Raw genomic sequence first — 20547 nt, 5'->3', positions numbered from 1 at the left:
GGAAACCTTGTAAGTGCTTAGATTCTGCCATGTCAGAAGCTACAAGAAAATGAAAACCCATCAAAACAGAATGCCACTGCATGCTGCAGTCTTACCTCATCTCCAATCAAATGTCTGCTCTTTATTAATTGGTCACATAAACAGACATACAGGTGGCCTTCTAGTTTTGGAACACTCTATTGTCACCCCTTTTCCTTTTAAGGAACACGCACTGGTTTCAAGATGTTCCTCTCATAATCCTAGCCTGACTTGCCACAGAATTTCAACTTGGTTACCTTTAACCTTATTCTATTAACAATAGAGAAACTTCATCTTATCATCAACTATTAAAGGATTCGAAGTAGTAATTGAGGCAGAATTCTAATTAATAGACACAGTCCGTGACTCACGATGGTCTTAGATTTTTCGACTTTATGATGGTGTGAAACAACACGCATTCAGTAGAAACCGTACTTTTAAAAATTCTGATTTTGATCTTTTCCTGGCCTAGTGATATGTGGTAAGATATTCTCTCGTGACGCTGGGCAGTGGGAAGAAGCCGAGGCTCCCAGTCAGCCACGTGATCAGAAGGGTAAACAACGGATAGACTTACAACCATCCTCACCCACACACAACCTTTCTGTTTTTCACTTTTGGTACAGTATTCAATAAACACAAGACAGTCAACACTTCAGTATAAAATAGGCTTTGTGTTAGATGATTTTGCTCAACTGTAAGCTAATGCAAGTATTCTGAGCACATGTAAGGTAGGTTAGGCCAAGCTACGATGTTTGGTAGCTTAGGTGTATTAAATGCATTTTTGACTTAACAATATTTCCAATTTGCAATAGGTTTACTAGGGTGTAACCCCATCGTAAGTTGGTTAAGATCTACAGTGGTTTTTCAACCAGGCCAAGTGCTCTCTTGTTGGAAAATGCTTCCCAGATGACTCTGATGGGACAGCTCAGAACCACTGCCCTAGCTTTAACCACACAGTGAAGAGAATTTTCCTTAATGCCTCTTACCCAGCCCTCTTCAAATGAACAATGCTTAACTCTTGCTTAGTGTCTACAATGTGCCTTTGGAAAATGTTTTTCCTCACAATTAAAAACATGAAATCTCTGGTAGATAAGTCATCTTTTAGAAAATACAGTACCTTTCAACTCTTGAATAAGAAGTTTTTGTCCTCACGTGTAAAGCCTCTTCTGTTTCATGAATGGGCATACAGAAAGGCTGTTTGATTTACTCTTCTCCCTATAAAAATCCTGTTCCAATAAACTGAGAACTGTTATGAACCAATAAGCCTAGCATACTAGATGTGTGCTACAACCCCAAGCTCACCTCTAAGCGAAACTGCTCCATGTGAACCTGCTAACACAACCAACTGAGGCAGGGTGGGCTCCTGACACCGGTCAATGACCCCTGAGAAGACCTGGTGTAAAGAGATAAGCTGGCCCAGTTAGAGACTCTTGGCAACTGGAGCCTGGAGATGGGAGCTGAGGGTTAGGACGCAGAAAACAACCCGAAAGGTACGAGCTAGGATTATGATGGGGGCAGAAACTGAGTCACGTGCATGGCAGACCCCCAACCCTAAAAATCTAGCATCTTTTGCTCCTGAGGCCCTTAGAGGTGCCTTGGATCTTGGAACACCCTACAATTTCTGTTCGTTCCTGAGACCTGGGGGTTATTTCTGGGAGGGGGATGGAGCTGGTGAGGTGGTTCCTGAGTTCCCAGGCACACATCCTTCAAATAATGTCACACTGCTTGAGGTAACTTGTTGGCTTTCAGTCTTCTTATGCCTGCTCTAACTTCAAATTCCTTGCAACTAGATAAGCCTAAGTGGAAATAGTTAAGCCATTACCATTTGTTAAAAATAATCAACAATTTTAAACTCTCATTTCCCTGAACAAATTTTGAAATGTGTAATCCATTAAGTTTTAAAACTTTAATAAGTTTAATGTTGGAACTGTGTGTTTCCATACCAATTGGCACAATTTACATCAAGTTTTACACTTATTTATTTTTGCAAAGACATCATATACACAAAGATACATATTCAGTAACTGGGAAGTCCTAAAACTTCTGATCTAGACTTTCAGGTTTGTCCGATCATGATACTTCTGATAAGGATCGTCAGCATACCAGTTTCGCCTCTTCCAAAAAGACGTTGTCATTTTATCTAAGAGCTTACTCTGGGTTTTATTGCAGAACACGAATTCCCTCAAGCGCCTTTTTCTTGCAGTCGTCTTTTTCCATAATTTTTTCTTATAACCAGCCTGTGAGATAATATTATAAAGACATTTCAAACAAGACGTTATGTAGGAAACAACAGATATCTTCACTATTCATGGTTTATAGGCCCAATGAGAACAAGGATGAGACTTTCATTGGGGCTGGTAATGTTTTTCAGAAAGATGTGATTCTCAATGAGGGGGAGATACAGAAAAAGTATATGCAGTTTGAAAAAGAAGTATTAGTAATTTAATACTTTGATGAATCTTTGTGGTGGGGAAAGTACAGGGTAATGATGTATAATTATAATCGCTAACTTTATATGCATTACCTTATGATCTCTTCAACAACATACCATTATTCTCATTTTACAGATTCAAGAAAAACCACCACGGGTTATAGAAGTAAAGTAGCCAACTGAGGTCACGGAACTAGTAAGAGTTCTTAACCACTACTCTACTATCTTTCCCAGTGTAAGGCTGAGGAAGGACATCACTGGCTAGGCTGATAAGATTTATGTTCATTTAAGGGGACTAGGTATTACAAGGGCTGATGAGCACAGCGCCTAAATTTATAGCTTCATTTCCTCCTTTCACAGTAGGGACTGATTTCTGTAGTGTAAGTACTTTTCTAAGGAATACCGAATACAATAAAATTGCTATTGGGAGTGGTGTTAGCCTGTGTGTTTAACTCAGAACTGCCAGATACAGCATCCAAGCATTATTAATTTTGAAAGAAAATAATTAATTTTTGTAGAAAAATTAGATTCGATTGAATGTAAAAACTACAAGGATAGTCTGTTTAGACCAGAAGAGACTTTAGGTGCCACCCAGGTTAATACGTGGCTAAAACCACACAGAAAGTTAGTGGGGACGGGAGACTAGAACTCAAGCTTTTGCTAAGAGCCCTTGAGTCCTTTCAAGCCAAGGGCTCTTTACTCTTTAGGGCACTACACTAACTGAACAAAACCTTAGCCCTGGGCTGAGAAATCATCTTGGGTTTCTTACATGTCTTGATATCATCACTCTGACCAGCAACTTCTACAGTAAATACTCAGAAATAAGAAAACAGTATTTAAGAGTTCTCATTTTAAAATGCCAGAGATTAGATTTTTACTACTCAGTGCTTACAATTTAAATGGAAAGATTCAAATCCAAATCCCCCTATTTGTGTAATAATTTTCTAGTTTGTAAGCCAAGCTGGGTCCCTGCGGATTTCTGACTTACAGACAGTTAATTTTTTGTCCTATTACCACGAGTATCTTTGATCATTATTCTATGGCATGCAACCACTGTGAAAGTGCTTGAAACTTTTCAGACAATGTCTAGGTTCAGAAATGAGAGGGAATAAAACTGCTGCAGAAAGTATTTTCAGTTTTTAAACATGAATATAAATTAACCCATCCAGCTTTTTTGTTTTCCCCTAAAAATTGCATTTTGGTGAAGCAGGCCATTCTGCATACAGAATAACTTTTGGGACCTTGAGTGGGGACTAGGCATTATGATTAGAGAATGTGATCAGGTCCTTTACAATAACATGATGGTTTCAGAGCCCAATAAAAGGGGCATAGAAAGGAAGGCAAAGAAAACCACCCATCTTCTTTTCTCTAGGGCTAGATGAAGACCTGGTTATAATCAATATGACAACAAAGGGGAGGAAATTTTCCAATGGTCCAAAATTCACAAAATTCAGAACTATTAACTGAACTAAATTTATTTAGTTTGGCTACTTACAGATTACATGAGCTTCTAATTACAAGTGTAGCAAAGGAACTACCTATTGTTCCAAAGGAGGAATGAGTGGAGAGTTCCAATCAACATATTTACCTATAAATTTAGGATTATTTATATGATAGGAGATAATCCTTTCAACCTTTCAACTAGTGAAAATCCCACCAATTAAGTATTTTATTTTTATGGAGAAACAAATTTCGATCTTTAAGAATCATTCATTAACTTCCAAGTAGTGAAAAGGAATTAGAATTCGAATAGTTATTAAAACTCAAAGGTAGTTTTACAAAGCTCTAGTCTTCAACTGCTTTCTAATCATCAGCTACTCTGTTTCCATGAATAAAGATGTGAACGAAAAAGCCCACATTCACGCTTATGACATGCTGTGAGACAGGACAGAGCAGTAATAATTTGCCACAATTCCCCCTCACAGGCTATGGTCCCAGGTCAGAGTAAGTGTTCGGGTTCAGTCTGATATGGAGCCCAATCATACATACCAACAGACAGAAAAACATAAAGTTAAAAAAAGTTCACGTGGGGTCAATGTTCTGTCATAAAGACTAAGCCACAGAGAATCCAATCCAAAATTGGCTGAAAGCTCTTCAGTCCCCAATCTGAGCCATGAGACTAAGTCCTTGTTGAAGGCAACTCTGTTGCTCTAACACTCTAGGCTTAAACAGAGCTTCCCCACAGGTTATTACACATTGGGGGTTTCAAAGGGCTTCTGGTGATCATTAGATGCACAGACATATAAAAGACCTGAGATGGACCCATCCTACAGTGAAGACGTTAGCTATTGTGAAGAGTGTTTTGTTTTATGCATGCTTAAATGTGTTTTCTTCACATGAATTCATTTACATTAAGAGATGCCTGCCAAATTGGTACTTAAGCACAGCACTGTAAAAGCTGCTGGTAAATGAAAGGAAGGTACATCAGTGAACAGGCTCACTGAATTCTGCTTCTTTTTAATCTCCTCCCAATCCTTTTTCAATCTAATAGTGTGAAGACTCACCTTCCTCCTTAGCCACAGGCCAGAATGAAGTCGAAGAAACCTGTAGATGACAGCTTTCACAGTCTTTCTCTTCCCTTTCCGTGAACTGAAGTATGTTACGGTTCTGACTGGTAGCTTCAGGACATTTGGAAGCAAGGGGGCCGCTCTAAAATATATTTTTAAAAATATAACTCAGCAATAAGACTCATTAAAGGATAAAATCCATTTCTATACTTAGAAATGAGTGGGGGCACTTGGGTGGCTCAGTCGGTTAAGCATCCGACTCTTGATTTCGGCTCAGGCCATGATCTCACAGTTCATGATTCAAGCCCCTCGTCAAGACTCTGCACTGACAGTGTGGAGCCTGCTTGGGACTCTCTCTCTCTTCCTTGCTCTCTCTCCCTCTCTCTATCCCAAAATAAATAAACTTAAAGGTGTGCCTGGGTGGCTCAGTCAGTTAAGCATCTGACTTCGGCTCAGGTCATGATCTTACAGTTCATGAGTTCAAGCCCCACGTCCGGCTCTGTGCTGACAGCTCAGAGCCTGCAGCCTGCTTTGGATTCTGTGTCTCCCTCTCTCTCTGTCCCTCCCCTGCTTGCTCTCTGTCTCTCTGTCAAAATAAACACTAAAAAAATTTTTTTTAGTTCAAAGTAAATAAACTTAAAAAAAAAAAAAAATGAGTGGAGCAGCTCCACTGGAATACAGCTGACTTTAATATACATTGTTACTTCAAATGATCCTGGACACTAAGTATAAATAAGAATAACAACCATCGCCAACATGCAAGCCTTCCATAATCTGCCCCCTCAATCCCCATGAGAGAATTTATCCTATTATATTTTAATCATCTGACTTCTTATCTATTCAGAGTTATCTCTAACTCCTTGAGGACTTCACTTTATCTTCGTATCCTTTCTGCCAAGTACTGGGTACCCAGGAGTCCTTAACTAAGTATTTGTTGACTAAATGGATAGCAGTCTTGCCCGCTGAGCATCTCGTTCACCCTCCGCTTTGGCTGACAGCTTCCATCCAGGAAACCACATCTAGAACATCAGAAGTGTGCTTTGTCGGGCAGGTAGGCACATGGCTATCAATCATATTCTCCCCTCCACCAGGCAAAGTCTATATAATAAGTCTGCTTCTAGATATTAGAAGTCTGCTTCTAAAACATCTTTGCAGGCATGAGTATTTCAGAATTTTTGTCTCAGCATCATGTTTACTGAAATATACTCTACCTATTGAGGATTGCTGCAGTATGTCCACACGTCAGGTTTCTGACAGACGTGGCAAGTCTGGGAGCAGAGGAAACAACTGTTGTCTGCAGAGAACTAAAATGCCGGGTGGACAGTGCAGAACTAAGACAGGCATTCTTGACACCGTTTTGACAGGCTGAAGACACCAAAATATTCAGGGGCCGTAAGACTCCTGTAAAGAGAGAGAAACATATTTAATCTGATAGGCCAAATTCTGCATCCAGATGTTGAAAATTAAGTAATGTATCAAAGCAAGGTGAGTATAAGACTCACCTGTGGAGCTTTTTACCAACTTTATTTAAAAAAAAATTTTTTTTTAATGTGTATTCATTTTGGAGAGACACAGTGCAAACAGGAGTGGGGCAGAGAGAGAGGGAGGCACAGAATCTAAAGCAGGTTTCAGGCTCTGAACTGTCAGCACAGAGCCTAACGTGGGGCTCGAACTCAGGAACCGTGAGATCATGACCTGAGCCCAAGTCAGACACTTAACTGACTGAGACACCCAGGTGCCCCTTTACCAACTTTATTGAGGTATAACATAAATACCACAAAACTACCCAACTGTGTGTGAATTCGATACTTTTTAAATAAACATAGAAAGCTGTATAACCATCACCACAATCCACTCTGATGTGTCCTAGTTCTGTGTTCAACAGTAGGGAACAAAACAGTTGTAACATTAAGTCCCACCCACCAGATCTTACAATCTGATGAAGTAGGGCTCCATAGCACATAGGGCAATGGCAGGGCAAGGATGCAAAAGCCTGGCCGGTCCCTGCAGATGCAACAGAGTAGCAAGAGAAGGTTTTGTAAAGAACAAAAAAGGTACTTGAGCTCTCCTCTAGAAAATGAACAGGCCACAAGAGGAGGTAGAGAGTCCGGATAGGATAAATATACATGAAGGCAAGGGGGCTGAAGCAAACATATACCTGGAGCGGGGACGGGACCTGCGCAAGGCTGAGCACTGCCTGCCTGAAGCTATGTGTGGAGATGCCTGGGGACAGATCAGAAGGTGCATCACAGAGTGGGGGTGGAGGGGCCCTAGATGCATGCACTGAATGCATAATCTTCACATTATTGCCAAAGTAAGAGTCCAGGGCTGCAAAGCCAGTGGAGCACTGACTCCACTCAGGCTGTGGGTCTAGTGTGGGACTCAAGAATGTGAACACTAAAAAGCTCCACAGGATGATGGAAATGCCCCCAAACTGGATTGTAGTTATGGGTGCACAACCCATTAAATTTACTAAAAATCGTCAAATTGTACACATAAGACAGGAATTTTATGGTATGTAAATTACACCTCAATAGTTGGTTTAAAAAAAAAAAAAGCTCTGGGGCACCTGGGTGACTCAGTCAGCTGAGCGTCTGACTCTTGATTTCGGCTCAGGTCATGATCTCAGTTTGTGAGTTCGAGCCCCCATGGGGCTCTGAGCTGATAACATGGAACTGGCTTGGGATTCTTTCTCTCCCTCTCTCTGCCCCTCCCCTACACTCTCTTTCTCAAAATAAACTTAAAAAAACAAAAAACACAACTCCACAGGGAGTCTGATGTTCAGGCAGGGCTTAGAACCACTGCCTTATTGTCCACTGCACTGACTTCACATAACAAATGAGAGGCAGTGTGGTGTAGAACTGAAGAACTGGTATTTGAGTCAGACTGTCTAGGTTCATAATCTAGCTCTACTACTCACTAGCTGTGTGACCATGGGCAAGTTACTTAACCCCTTTCTGCCCCAGTTTCCTCAAATTTAAATAAGGTTAATCATGAGGAGGTAACAAGAATTAAATGAGACAACATGAAAAGTGCTAAGAAGAAGGGTTGGCACAGGGAAAACATTTAATGAATGCTAATGGCAGATAATAAAGAGCAGAGAAATGCTTAGTAAAAATGTTATAATGTGGGGCGCCTGGGTGGCGCAGTCGGTTAAGCGTCCGACTTCAGCCAGGTCACGATCTCGCGGTCCGTGAGTTCGAGCCCCGCGTCAGGCTCTGGGCTGATGGCTCAGAGCCTGGAGCCTGTTTCTGATTCTGTGTCTCCCTCTCTCTCTGCCCCTCCCCCGTTCATGCTCTGTCTCTCTCTGTCCAAAAAAAATAAATAAATGTTGAAAAAAAAAAAATTAAAAAAAAAAAAAAAATGTTATAATGTTACCTGGGGGCAGGAGAAAGATTGAATACTTAAAACCCATATTTTTGCTTTTCTGTTCTCCAAGATAACAATTTTCAAACTAAAAAGGGTAGCATAAACATTAATAAGTTAGCTGAAATCCATGATTCAGGAGACATTTGAGAGAGCCCTTTTGGGGGGGAACTTAGAAGTGAAATTCTCTACTCAGTACAAGGCATTCAAGTCTCCAGGTATAAATATATTTCAAAGAACTGAAAATATTTGCAGACATGATAAGCTAGGAAATAATTTTTGAAAGATTAAGTGAATTGAAGAGGAGGACTGTAGACAAGAAAATGTCCCAATTTTCACAAGGTCATCCAAACTTGGTGTTTTGGTTAAAACAAAACAAAAAAACCCTCAGAAATTCTTAGAAACCACTCCTGAAGGAAGTGAGCAGGTAAGGGTCTAGAATATATAAATAGGTAAACTACAGGCTCATCTGTCAAAACAAAACAAAACAAAACAAAACAAAACAAAACAAAACAAAACAAAACGTTAGAATGGATACAGAGAATTCACCACAGGAGAAAAATCTACATTGTCAATTGGGAGTGAATTGTTCCTTAAAAAGTACCTCATTTCATTTTTTATTGCAGTTCCTAGCCTGGGAAATCATGGAAATGTCTAGACACAGCATATCCTGATTTTAGAAAGGCATGTGAAAAGATTTCTTTATATTCTAAAGAGATAAAGTGGACAGGATAACAGTATAGTTAGGTAAATCCCAAGTTGACTAGAAACTATCCCCAAATTAGTTGACTGCCATTCTCCTGATGAAAGTCTTTTCCTGGCTCCCTAATTGACTATTTTCCCCAATTTTTATGAAGGTCCTGAAGCTGCGTAAAGCATGTTTGTCACATCTGCATAAAAGCAAAGTCCAAAGACTATCTGCACTGAAAGTGATCTTGGTAAAATGGATCAAAATTAATTAAGACAGAATTTGGGATAAATACATTAAATGAAGGATGAACCTTGCTTGAGAGCAGTTCCTGGGAAAATGACTTGGGGGCCCTTGTCCACCATACTCGCAGGTGGACCAACCACGCGATTTACCTTGTAAGAACTGAACACAGTCTAACTCAGAATGTGTTAACAAAAGGGTAGCACACAAATCAAGGGCAGCAATTTAACTGCTCCTTTGGTCTTGTGCCCTGTTTAGGCATTTCAATACATACTAGCTTTCTCTCAACACATTCTGGTATGGAGAACACGGATATCTTAACAAAGAAGGTGACACAGAACCAGAATTTTGAAGGAATGAGGAAGCAGAGAGAACGGAGTACACAGGTGAAGCGGCAAAAATGGCATAGTATGTTTGGGGAATTACAAATAGTCCCATGTGGCAGGAATCGAAAGAATGGTAGGGAGTGGGAAGGGAAGGGAGTATGTCTAAAGCAGTGCTCTTCAAGCTTCTTTGATCCCATACCCTCTAGAAGAATTCTGAAAAATTATTTACCCTTTCACAAAATTTTAAGTAACATCTAAATTTTTAAATAGTTTAACTTGTTAAAAAGGATATAATGTCCAGTATATTTAAAATACTGACATTTAAAAGTAAGCTGTCACATCACTCTTTCAAATGTTTACAATGAAATCTAACTATCATAGTGAGTTGATACCCACCTACATCATCTATTTAAAAAATGCAAGAACAACAGGGGCACCTGGGTGGCTCAGTCAGTTAAATGGCTGCCTATTGATTTTGGCTCAGGTCATGAGCTCACAAACTATGAGCCCTGCCTTGGGCTCCTAGCTTAGAGCACGGAGCTTGCTTGGGATTCTTTCTTTCTCTCTCTCTCTCTCTCCCTCTGCTCCTCCCTGAGCTCTCTCTCTCTCAAAATAAATTAAAAAAAAAAAAAGCAAGGAAAATAAATTCAAGTCAATGAAAATAAGAACTTCTTTTCATCAAAAGATACTTTAAATAAACTAAAAGGGCTAGCCAGAATGGGAGAAGATCCTGGGAACACACTTATATGAGAAAGGATGCACATTCGTAATATATAAAGAACTACTATGAACCCATAAGACAACTCAATAGAAAAATGGGCACAATATTTAAGTAGATATTTCATCAAAAATTCAAGTCGCCAATATACATGTGTAAAGGTATTCAAACTCATTAGTAAGCAAGGGAATGATATTTAAACCACAATGAGACGCCACTAAATACCCATAAGACTCACAGAAATTTGCTGGTCTAACAATACCAACTGTTGGTGAGGATGTGGCACATACAGTGCTGGGGTGACTTTAAAGAAGCACATCGCTTTTACAGTATCAGGCAATGCAATACACACACACACACACACACACACACACACACACACACACACACATTCTGATTCAGCAATTTCCACGGCCAGTTTTACAAGTATACACACATGCACATCTTAGAGAAACTTGCACTCAGGTACCAGGACACAAGGTCAATCAGCTTTCGACCTAATTGCCTCAAACTGGAAACACTCAAATGCCCAGTATCCTAAAATGGAGAACTGTGGAGTGGTCACATAAGAGACTATTATATAGCAGCAAGAAAGCACTACAGCCACACCCAAAATGAATGAATTTCACAAATTAAAAGACATAGGGTTACCTGTGTAATTCCATTCACGTAAAGTACAAAAACACGCAAAACTAAACAGTATGTTATATTACTTAGAGATGCATATATAGATATTAAAACTAGTACAGAAATAAAGGCAAGGTAACAATAAAAATGAGGATAGTGTTTATATTTGGCAGAAAGAGGGAATTTTGACTGGGAGAAACACACAGAGAAGACGCTCCTGGTAGTGTTCTAAGTCCTGCCTTGGATGTTACATGGTGTTTGCTTTAGACTTATTTGTTAAGCCATTCACGTGTTACATATTTTTCTTTACATGTTGTATTTTCACAACCAAAAATTACTCCACGTAAAAACGCTCTTCTGTAATAGTTGGAAATTTTACACTGTAGTTTTTTTTTTAATTTCTATTGTTTCCACAGAGTTTTATCCTAATTTACTTTGTGCTTAACTAATTTACTCATAATTTTATCATTTAAATATTTTTGCAAAAGTCCTTCGAGTGAAGGCAGCTTAACTTAATTGCCTTCACTCCTGTCATCTCTCTCGGTCAAGAAATCCTTAGGACTGCCCCTGTGCCCGGGACTGAGTGTGCAAAAGAGTCAGATTCCCTGCACGTTGTGGGAATCTCACACATACAAGCTTACTGTGAGCCAGGCACTACGCAGGGCGCTTTACGTGCACGAGGTCATTCAGTCCTCAGGTAGATGGTGTCAGTCCTCGTTTGAGAGCTGTAGAATCTGAGGTTCAGAGAAATTACTTTTTCAAGCCCAACGGTCACGAGAGGCGAATCCTAGCCTCTAAATCAGAAGGTTAGCGGGGACTTCGCTGCCTCCTCTGTCCCCCTTCCGTCCCGTCCTTTTAGTCTGTTTTCAAAGTAAGGCGGAACGACCAGGAGCCGGTAAGGAAGCAGAAACCGGGGACACCCAGGTCCGCGAGGATCCAAGAGTGTCGGGAACATCCAATGCGAGGGGCCGAACACAGGCAGCCCCGGAGAAAATTTGGAACAATCCTCTGGCCTTTTTTTTACTGTTCACCTCCATGCTAAATGCCTACTCCATCCCGCGCCATTCCCGCTTTCTGTGAAGGGATAAATCGAGCGCGTCGGTTTCCACTGACCTGATGCAGCTCTGAAGGCACGGGCAAAGGCAGAGGCCGCCATCTTGCCATCCCGCCCTACGGCAGTCGCATTGGGTCTAAATGCTCCAGGTCAAAAGGGAATTTAAAGAAAAAACAAAACTTGGGTGGGGTTGAGGAAGGAGAAAAAAAATGAATAAAGGAACGATCAAGGGAACATTCCCGTATTGAATGTCTTCTATACGCCAGGCTGCTCTTCACCGCTGGAAAAGAAGTGCCTATAAAGAGTGTCTGGCATATAGTAAGCTCTCAAATTTTTACGGAGCATTTGATTGACAGATCTATTTAAAGTACACAATTTGAAACACAATTTCTTTATGCTCAATTTTATTCAATTTCAGAAAAGAACCTATTTTCCATTCAAAGCTGGTGAATGTCAGGCTAAATGACTGGGAAATATCAATGTTATTAAAATTGTTTTTTTAATTAAATGCCAAACATAATTAAATGAATGTAAATATCCTAAGGATATCTCTCTCTCTCTCTCTCTCTCTCTCTCTCACACACACACACACACACACACACACACCACACACTTTTCTAATCATTAGCACTGATTGTTATTTGGTAGAATAGCATCTCTACTCTTCCTACCTAAACAATTCTACATTCCTTACGTTATTCTTCATAATTAGTGATCATACACTTTTTCTAATGTCATTCAAACACAAAACAACAAATCTCTCTCCCATCCTTGTTGGCTAGGATATTCCATGCATATACAATCCATGACACCATATACTAGTTGAAATGGGTAAGGATCAAACACAGGTCTCAGTGAGTTCACATTTAATAAGGAGACAAGCATAGACCATCAATACAAGGCAAATGATAGAGGATGTGGTAGGTAGAATATAACATGAGTCTTAAAGAAAGGTGAAGATTTTAACAAGAGGAAGATCATTCGTGGCAATACAAACACAAAGAGGTAAGATGAGACAAGAGGGAGCCAGAAAGACACAGGATTTATTGACAGCAGGGGTTCTCAAACTTTTAGGTCTTAGAACTTCCTTACATGCTTAAAAGTTGAGGACCCCAGAGAGCTTTTAATTATATTTCCAATTGCTGCTGAAATGAATTACCTCAAACTTAGTGGCATAACACAATACAAATTATCTTGTAATTCTGTAGGTCGTAAGTCTAAATTTTTTTTCACATTTATTTTTCACATTTATTTATTTATTTTTACATTTATTTATTTATTTTTGATAGAAGGAGATGCAGAATCCGAAGCAGGCTCCAGGCTCCGAGCTATCAGCACAGAGTCCGATGTAGGGCTCAAACTCACGAACCGTGAGATCATGACCTGAGCCAAAGTTGGATGCTTAACCGACTGAGCCACCCAGGCACCCCTGCAGGTCATAAGTCTAAAATGGGTTTCACAAGGCTAATATCAAAACATCTAGGGCTATGTTCCTTCTGGAGGGTCTAGGGGAGAATATGTTTCCTTGCCTTTTCCAGCTTCTAGAAGCTGCCTGCCTTCCCCGCCTTGTGCCTCCTTCCGTCTTCAAAGCCAGTAATCACATCTCTCTGACTTCTGCTTCCATTGTCACATCTCCTTTTCAGACTCTGGCCCTCCTCTCCCCATATGTTACTCATAAAGGCCCTTGTCATTACATTGGGCCTATGCAGATAATTCAGGATAGTCTCCCCATCTCAAGAGTTTTCATTTAATCACACCTGCAGATCTTCTTTGCCGTGTAAACGAACGTATTCATAGGTTCCAGGAATTAGGAAAATGTACATATATTTGGGAATAATTATCCTGCCTATCATACTGAGTAATTCATTTTAAAACAATTATTTTTATAACCAAATATACTCAGGAAAAATAACTATTCCAAGATAAAAAAAAATTAGTGAGAAGAGTGGCATTGTTTAACCTCTTTTGCAAATCTCTTTTTAGACCTGGTTTAATAAAAAGCTGGATTCTGAAATTTGCTTATGCATTCAATCTATTGTGATATCACCTGTCACCTAGCTTCTGGAAAAAATCTACTTTAAAATTACGAGATGAGTGAAAACAGCAAATATCTTAATGTTATGAAGGTAGTGTTGATTTTATGCGTCTTCTGAAAAGGTCTCAAACTCCCTAGTTCACACTTTGAGAACTACTGAGATGGTTATCCTTTAGTTCTTCTGGGTTTTAGAGTATGTAAATGGGTGATCAGCTTTGACTACTATCATTGCTATATTACTCTCCCACCTAAGATGGCCATGTTGAGCCTTAAAAACATTCCCCTATGCTGGAAAAGTACGGAGACATTTCATAAATGTTCTTTGAATTGGCGATGGGAGTTACTGCACATTTTTGAGCAGAGAAGTGACTTAAAAGTTGTGTATTACTTTAGGGGAGTCTGTTTTACAGCAAAAAAGTTTTCATAAATTGCATGTAGAGGTTATGAAGATTAAGGATTTGGTTAAATGAAACATCAGGAAACAAATTAATTTTGAAGCTTGAGATCCTGAAGCTGGAAAAGTTGGTAGGGATGTTCAGGTCCAAGATGTAGCTGGGCCACAAATGGTTCGAACAGAAATTCCTGATTGGAATTGACAGGTTTATGGCCAAGGTGTTAGAAAAGCCATCACACTGGCATCACCCAGCATGACAGCAGTGGGCAGGGATAGGATGGGCAGATTGCAATTTAACTGCTAAAATTACTTTTAAAAAATGGGCGACTACCCTGTAGGCCGTTAGGTGATAGGTGATACAAAATAGTGTAATGTGATTACTAAAGTACTCTGAAAAGCATCGAACATACACAAACATGATTATTTTAGGTAATTTTCAAATTACTTCTCCATTTTACAAGAGGGGTCAGTACCATACTGTAATAAACCCTAACTCTAACAACACCATACTGTAATAAACTACCTAGTTAAGACCTGAAAGTACTTTGTAAATACAATATTTATGCAAGTTAGTTTCTTTGATACTGTGCTGATATTATTAATGCTAATAGTATAGAATACTATGTTCAGTATTTAACATGCCAAACCTTGGGTATAGACTTAGTGGAATATTTTGAACAGTTCTTCTGCACTGACCTCCTTAACTTCCAACCCATTCCACAGAAGCGGCCAAAATTATTTTTGTAAAATGAAAACGTGGTGGAAAAATCAGTGTGGTTTAATCTAGGAGTAGAAGCGATGGAACCCGAAGAATCTGGGTTTCTATCTCTGCGCTACCACTTATTAGATACGTGAACAACAAACACACGCCGCACAAAGGTCTCTCCACTGTTCCTTCAGTGTCCCGTAATCAGGATGACTTCCTCAAGAAAGGCTACCAAATGAAGCGAACACGCAAACCAAGACAACACCATTGTTTACGTTAACTTTCGCCAGATCGACTGCTTTCTACGAAGTATCCAGGTGAAAGAGGCGGCTGAGATATTTTCTGGCTTGAATTGTTCGAAGAATCACAGCTGTTTTCCGCACTGATGTTTCCGACTCCCTTTCACCCTCTTGATTCCCCAGCTAACTCCTTCTTGGGGCTACAAAGAATTCCGAGAGAGACCCGGAAGGAGAAATCGCCTTTTCCGCCAGAGGAGGGCCCACCCTCTCCGAGACGCCTAGGCGGGGTCGAGAGAGGGAGCTGCGCGTGCGCAGCGACGTTGGTTGCCCTTCCGGTACGCCCGCCCGGCTCGGAGAGGAGGCACGGACGCAGGCACGCACTCACGCACGCTCTCCCTTACTAGCGCCGCCGCGGTAGCTCCCGCGTACGCCAGCAGTGCGGTCCCCCGGCCGAGATGCTGCGGGTCTGTCAGTTATCGGGTGTGACTGCCGCCGCCCAGGTGAGCGCGGGGGCGCGAGGAGAGGGAGCGCGTGGTCAGGCTGACTTCATGCAACCAAAGGAAAATGGGGGAGGCTTTCTCTCTGTCTAGGCCCCAGGAGAGAGGCGTGTGTCAGGGTCGCCCTCATCTGCGAGAGTCCCGGGCGGACCCGTGAGGCAGTTAGTTGGGGATTTAGCCCAACAGGATGACTTGAGGGTTATTGCTGAAGCGGGATGGGGTGTAGAAAGGAGTCGGTGGCGGGTAGGCGGGCGCAGGGAGGTAGGCACGGCTTCGGGGACCTGTCATCCAATCAGCCCCACGCTGCCCCAGTCAGGGACCAATCGTGGCTGCCGGCGCTCGGGTCGCCGGTTGGGCTCGTGATAGGTTTCGCGCAGCCAGTGGTTGAAGGTCGAGGGGAGAACTACAGTTCCCAGCAGGAAATGCATAGCCTTGGCTTTTTGAATCTTTAATAAGATGTTTAGACTGTTAGAGTCCGCGCTTTAGGGGTCAAGGTTGTAATTATTAGGGAGGGACTTTCTTTTTTGTAGCTGAGAGCTCCTCTGAGCTATTCTTACTCCAAACAAAAATGAAAGGTGGTTTATGGAGTAAAACTCTTGGTACTAAGGAAGGACGGGAGCCATGACCTTGGCTCATTTCTGAGATTAGCCGAGGAATATATCTCTCCAGGTGCTGGCACAACTTTGGCAGACATCCAAGAAGCGTAGACACCCAGTGACTTTTATTCCTGCATGGTTATCAAAGTAATTTTCTAAAATTGGAAATAAAAAAGTAAACCTGTTAACATTGCTCACAATTTGCAGAACATTGATATTTTGTAAAAATGTATTGCAAAACAGGTACTGTTACTCAGGTAGTAATTGAACAAAATCCCTGGTCATAGTGAGTTAGAAATAGTAAAAGTCAGCTTTTTTTTTTTTTCTCCCTTTAAGTTTGCTTGTATCCCCACTTGTTGCCGGGATAGAAGCAGCCTCTTCTTTAGGAAAGTAGAGTCTGTATTAGTTCTTTATTGATGCATAACAAATACCACAAATTTGGCAGGTTAAAAACACCCATTTATTATTTTACAGTTTCCAGTCATGGATGGTCCGGGTTCTTTGTTCATTGCTACACAAGGTTGCAATCAAGGTGTTGACGGTGCTGTGGTTCTCATCTGGAGTTCAGGGTCCTCTTCCAAGTTCATTTTATTGGCAGAATTCAGGCCCTTGCCGTTGAAGGACTGAAGTTCCTCTTTTCTTGCCTGCTCTCACCTAGCTCTCTTAGAGGCTGTTGGAAGTGTCTTGCCACAAGGTCCTCAGCGCCAATTTATAACATGGGTGTTTGCTTTCTTGCAGGCTACGAGGAGCTTGTCTCTTAGACTTCAAAAGTCTCCCTTAACTTTCCTGCTTCTTATCTCTAGACCAAGGTGTAAAGGGCTTATATGATTAGGGTAGGCCCACCTGAAAAACCTCCCTTCTGATGAACTCATTCAACTGATTAGTAACCTGAATTACACCTGCAAAATCCCTTTTGCCATACAACCCTAATCATCATGGCTTAACAGGGGGTGAGGATTTGCAGGACCATCTTAGTGTCTCTCCTAATACAGTACCCAAATGAGACTAGAAGAATGGAGGAAGTTGAGCTGCCTTTCAGGGCAGAACTGTTGGTTTGTCTTTGGAGCTCTCCTTTCCTGGCACAATCTTCTTATTCTGCCCTCAGGTTGTGTCATGGTTGTCATGAGCTCATGGCACAGCCTGAGACACTTACAAAGCAATCATCTCATTGCCACAATGACAGTATAGGTAGATGTCACCATCAGCAAAAGCAGAGGAGATGGGAGCCAGGATGGAGGGGATTTAGAGATGATGGTGTGCAGACACACTCGAAAGAGAATGATAGCAACAGGATCGTGAAGGAGGAGAAACACAAGTCCTGTTGCGGGGACAGTGACCAGATGAGCCTGGCCACAGTACACGCTTCATGTCAAGGGCCCACAGATAATGAGAATGGGAAGCTACCTTGGCTCAAATTGTGAAGGCCTTGAATGTGGATGCCAGTCGAGGACTTTGGGTTTCTTCTCAAGCTACAGGGAGTCAATGAAGGTTTTCAGAGGAAGGAAGTAACATAAAAATGTTTTAGGAAATTGATCCAAGCACAAAAGACAGATCTAAGAGACTAAGGAGGCAGGAGTATAGACTATTCTAGATATACAGATATATGCATACAGATATATGCGTATATGGTCTATAGGCTAGTATACACTAGGCCCATTAGTTTCTTTTAAAAATTTTTTAAGTTTATTTATTTATTTTGAGAGGGAGTGTGAGTGGGGGAGGGGCAGAGAGAGAGGGGGGAGAGAGAATCCCAAGCAGTATCCGTGCTGTCAGTGCAGAGCCTGATGCGGGGCTTGAACCCACCAAACTGCAAGACCATGACCAGAGCTGAAACAGAGTCAGATGCTTAACCGACTGAGCCACCCAGGCGCCCCTATACTAATCTCTTTACATACTCCAGGCCTGAAGATGTAATTATGAGCTTATACAGGGAGGCTGTAGTAATGGGGGAAAAATGCATGGAGATCACTGACATGTCTGTGTTCTGGGCATTCCCTTCAAACGACCAAGTTACACAGCTGATACCTGTCACCCAGGACCCTGGGAAGCTACCCAGCTCCCCTATCAGACCCTTGCTGAATTGCTGAATGACCATGCGACACTCCAGCCTGGGAAGGCACACAGAGCTCTCCCCCAGATCTCATAGGCTCTGTCTCCTATTTCTGCATAAAGTCCAAAATTATTTTTTCTTCCTTGCCTTCATCAAAACATTTTTCACTTACTGGGCTCCCAATTAGGAAGTTAGAAGAAAACAGACTAAAGCTTCATACTAAAATATGAACCCTTTTCTGGCTTGCATTCACATTTTCTTTTCTTTTTTTAAATGTTTATTTTTGAAGGAGAGAGAGAGTGTGAGCAGGGGAGGGGCAGAAGAGAGGGAGACACAGAATCTGAAACAGGCTCCAGGCTCTGAGCTGTCAGCACAGAGCCGCTACGTGGGGCTCGAACTCACAAGCTGTGAGATCATGACCCTAAGCTGAAGTCAGACGCTTAACTGACTGAACCGCCCAGGCGCCCCAACATTCACATTTTCTTGTGGTCTTAAAATTGGTATTTTTAAAAATTCATTGGTTTATTCTTTTTGTTTTGTTTTGTTTTTAAGTTTATTTGTAGAGGGAGACAGAGCATGTTTGCGAACAGCAGTAGAGCGGGGGAGAGAGAGAATCCTAAGCAGGCTCCATACTATCAGTGTGGAGCCCCCTGCACAGCTCGATCTCCCCAACCGTGAGACCATGACCTGAACCAAAATCAAGAGTTGGAGGCTTAACCGACTGAGCCACCCAGGCACCTCCATTGGTTTATTCTTAACTATCTCGTCAGTCGTTCTGTAGCATTTGATAATGTTGCTTTGTGAAACTTTTTTTTACTCTTTTGGCTTTTCTCATGTATCTTGGGGCTCATTTTGCCCTTCATTTCTTTCCTTTTTCCTGTCGAATCTGTTTCTTCCTTGTACCTCTGAATATATCCCCAAGGCCCTCTTTTCCCATCTCTCTTCCTTTTTATTTTAATTAAGACTTAAAAAAAAAAAATGTGTTTTATTATTTTTTTTTGAGAGAGAGACAGAGTGGGAATGAGGGAGGTACAGAGACAGGGAAACACAGAATCCAAAGCAGGCTTCAGGCTCTGAGCTGTCAGCACAGAGCCTGACATGGGGATTGAACCCATGAACTGCGAGGTCATGACCTGAGCCGAAGTCAGATGCTTAACCAACTGAGCCACCCAGGTGCCCCAGTACTTAACTTTTTTAAGAGCGGTTTTAGCTTTACACATGCATAGCTTCTTCCATTATCAGTATCCCCCATCAGAGTAGAACGTTTATTACAATCGATGAACTTAATTAACATGGGCATATTATAATCACCCAAAGTGCATAGTTTACATTGGGTTTCACTTTTGGTGTTGTACGTTGTCTGGGTTTGGGCAGATATATGATGACATGTATCAGTCATTATGGTATTGTACAGAACATTTTCACTGTCTTAAAAATTTTCTATTTTCCACTTATCACTTTCTTTCCTCACCTCCTGGCAACCACTGATCTTTTTATTATCCATAGTTTTGCCTTTCCAGAATGTCCTATAGATGGAATCATACACTATGTAGCCTTTTCACATTGGCTTCTTTCACTTAGTAATATGCATTTAACTTTCTTCCATGTCTTTTCAGGGCTTGATAGTTTTTTTTTTTTTTTTTTTTTTTTAATTTTTTAAGCACTGAATAATAATGTACCACGGTTTATTTATCCATTCACCTGCTGAAGGATATCTTGGTTGCTTCCAAGTTTTAGCAATTACGAATAAACCTGCTCTAAACATTCATGTGCAGGGTTTTGTGTGGACAGAAGTTTTCAGCTTTTTTTCGGTAAATACCAAGGTGCATGATTGCTTTATTATCTGTTTAGTTTTGTAAGAAACTTCCAAACTATCTTTCAAAGTGGCTGAACTGTTTTTGCATTCCCAGGAGTGTTGAATGGGAGTTTGTGTTCCACATCCTCATCAGCATTTGGTATTGTCAGTGTTAGGGACTTGGGCCATTCTAATACATGTGTAGTGAGATCTCATTGTTCCATCTCTCTATATACTCTTACTTGGGATTATATCAA

At 41.1% G+C, this 20547-nt stretch overlaps 2 protein-coding genes across 7 annotated transcripts in view; one reads left to right on the top strand and one right to left on the bottom strand.

Moving 5' to 3' along the window:
- Positions 1-1979: 1979 nt before the first annotated feature.
- MRPL35 (mitochondrial ribosomal protein L35) lies at positions 1980-12259 on the bottom strand. Its single transcript, XM_047854148.1, has 4 exons — positions 12038-12259; positions 6168-6357; positions 4954-5098; positions 1980-2255 (listed from the first exon to the last, which is right to left on the bottom strand). Exons 1-4 carry the CDS (start codon positions 12078-12080, stop codon positions 2067-2069), a joined length of 567 nt encoding a protein of 188 aa, XP_047710104.1. The 5' UTR covers positions 12081-12259; the 3' UTR covers positions 1980-2066.
- Positions 12260-15675: 3416 nt separating this feature from the next.
- The window catches only part of IMMT (inner membrane mitochondrial protein), a 41357-nt gene continuing 36485 nt past the window's right edge, over positions 15676-20547 (top strand). For 3 of the 6 annotated variants that reach the window (XM_047854140.1, XM_047854139.1, XM_047854138.1), the window contains exon 1: positions 15676-15852. In XM_047854140.1, the coding sequence (XP_047710096.1) occupies positions 15808-15852 (45 nt within the window). In that variant the 5' untranslated portion in view covers positions 15676-15807. The remainder of the gene's footprint in view (positions 15853-20547) is intronic. The other 3 variants (XM_047854143.1, XM_047854142.1, XM_047854141.1) reach the window with 1 other exon arrangement.

The sequence above is a fragment of the Prionailurus viverrinus genome, chromosome A3 (assembly GCF_022837055.1).
Source record: "Prionailurus viverrinus isolate Anna chromosome A3, UM_Priviv_1.0, whole genome shotgun sequence".
Taxonomy (NCBI): domain Eukaryota; kingdom Metazoa; phylum Chordata; class Mammalia; order Carnivora; family Felidae; genus Prionailurus; species Prionailurus viverrinus.
Note: the sequence above shows the minus strand (reverse complement) of the source record. Positions and strands in the feature narration are given on the sequence as shown.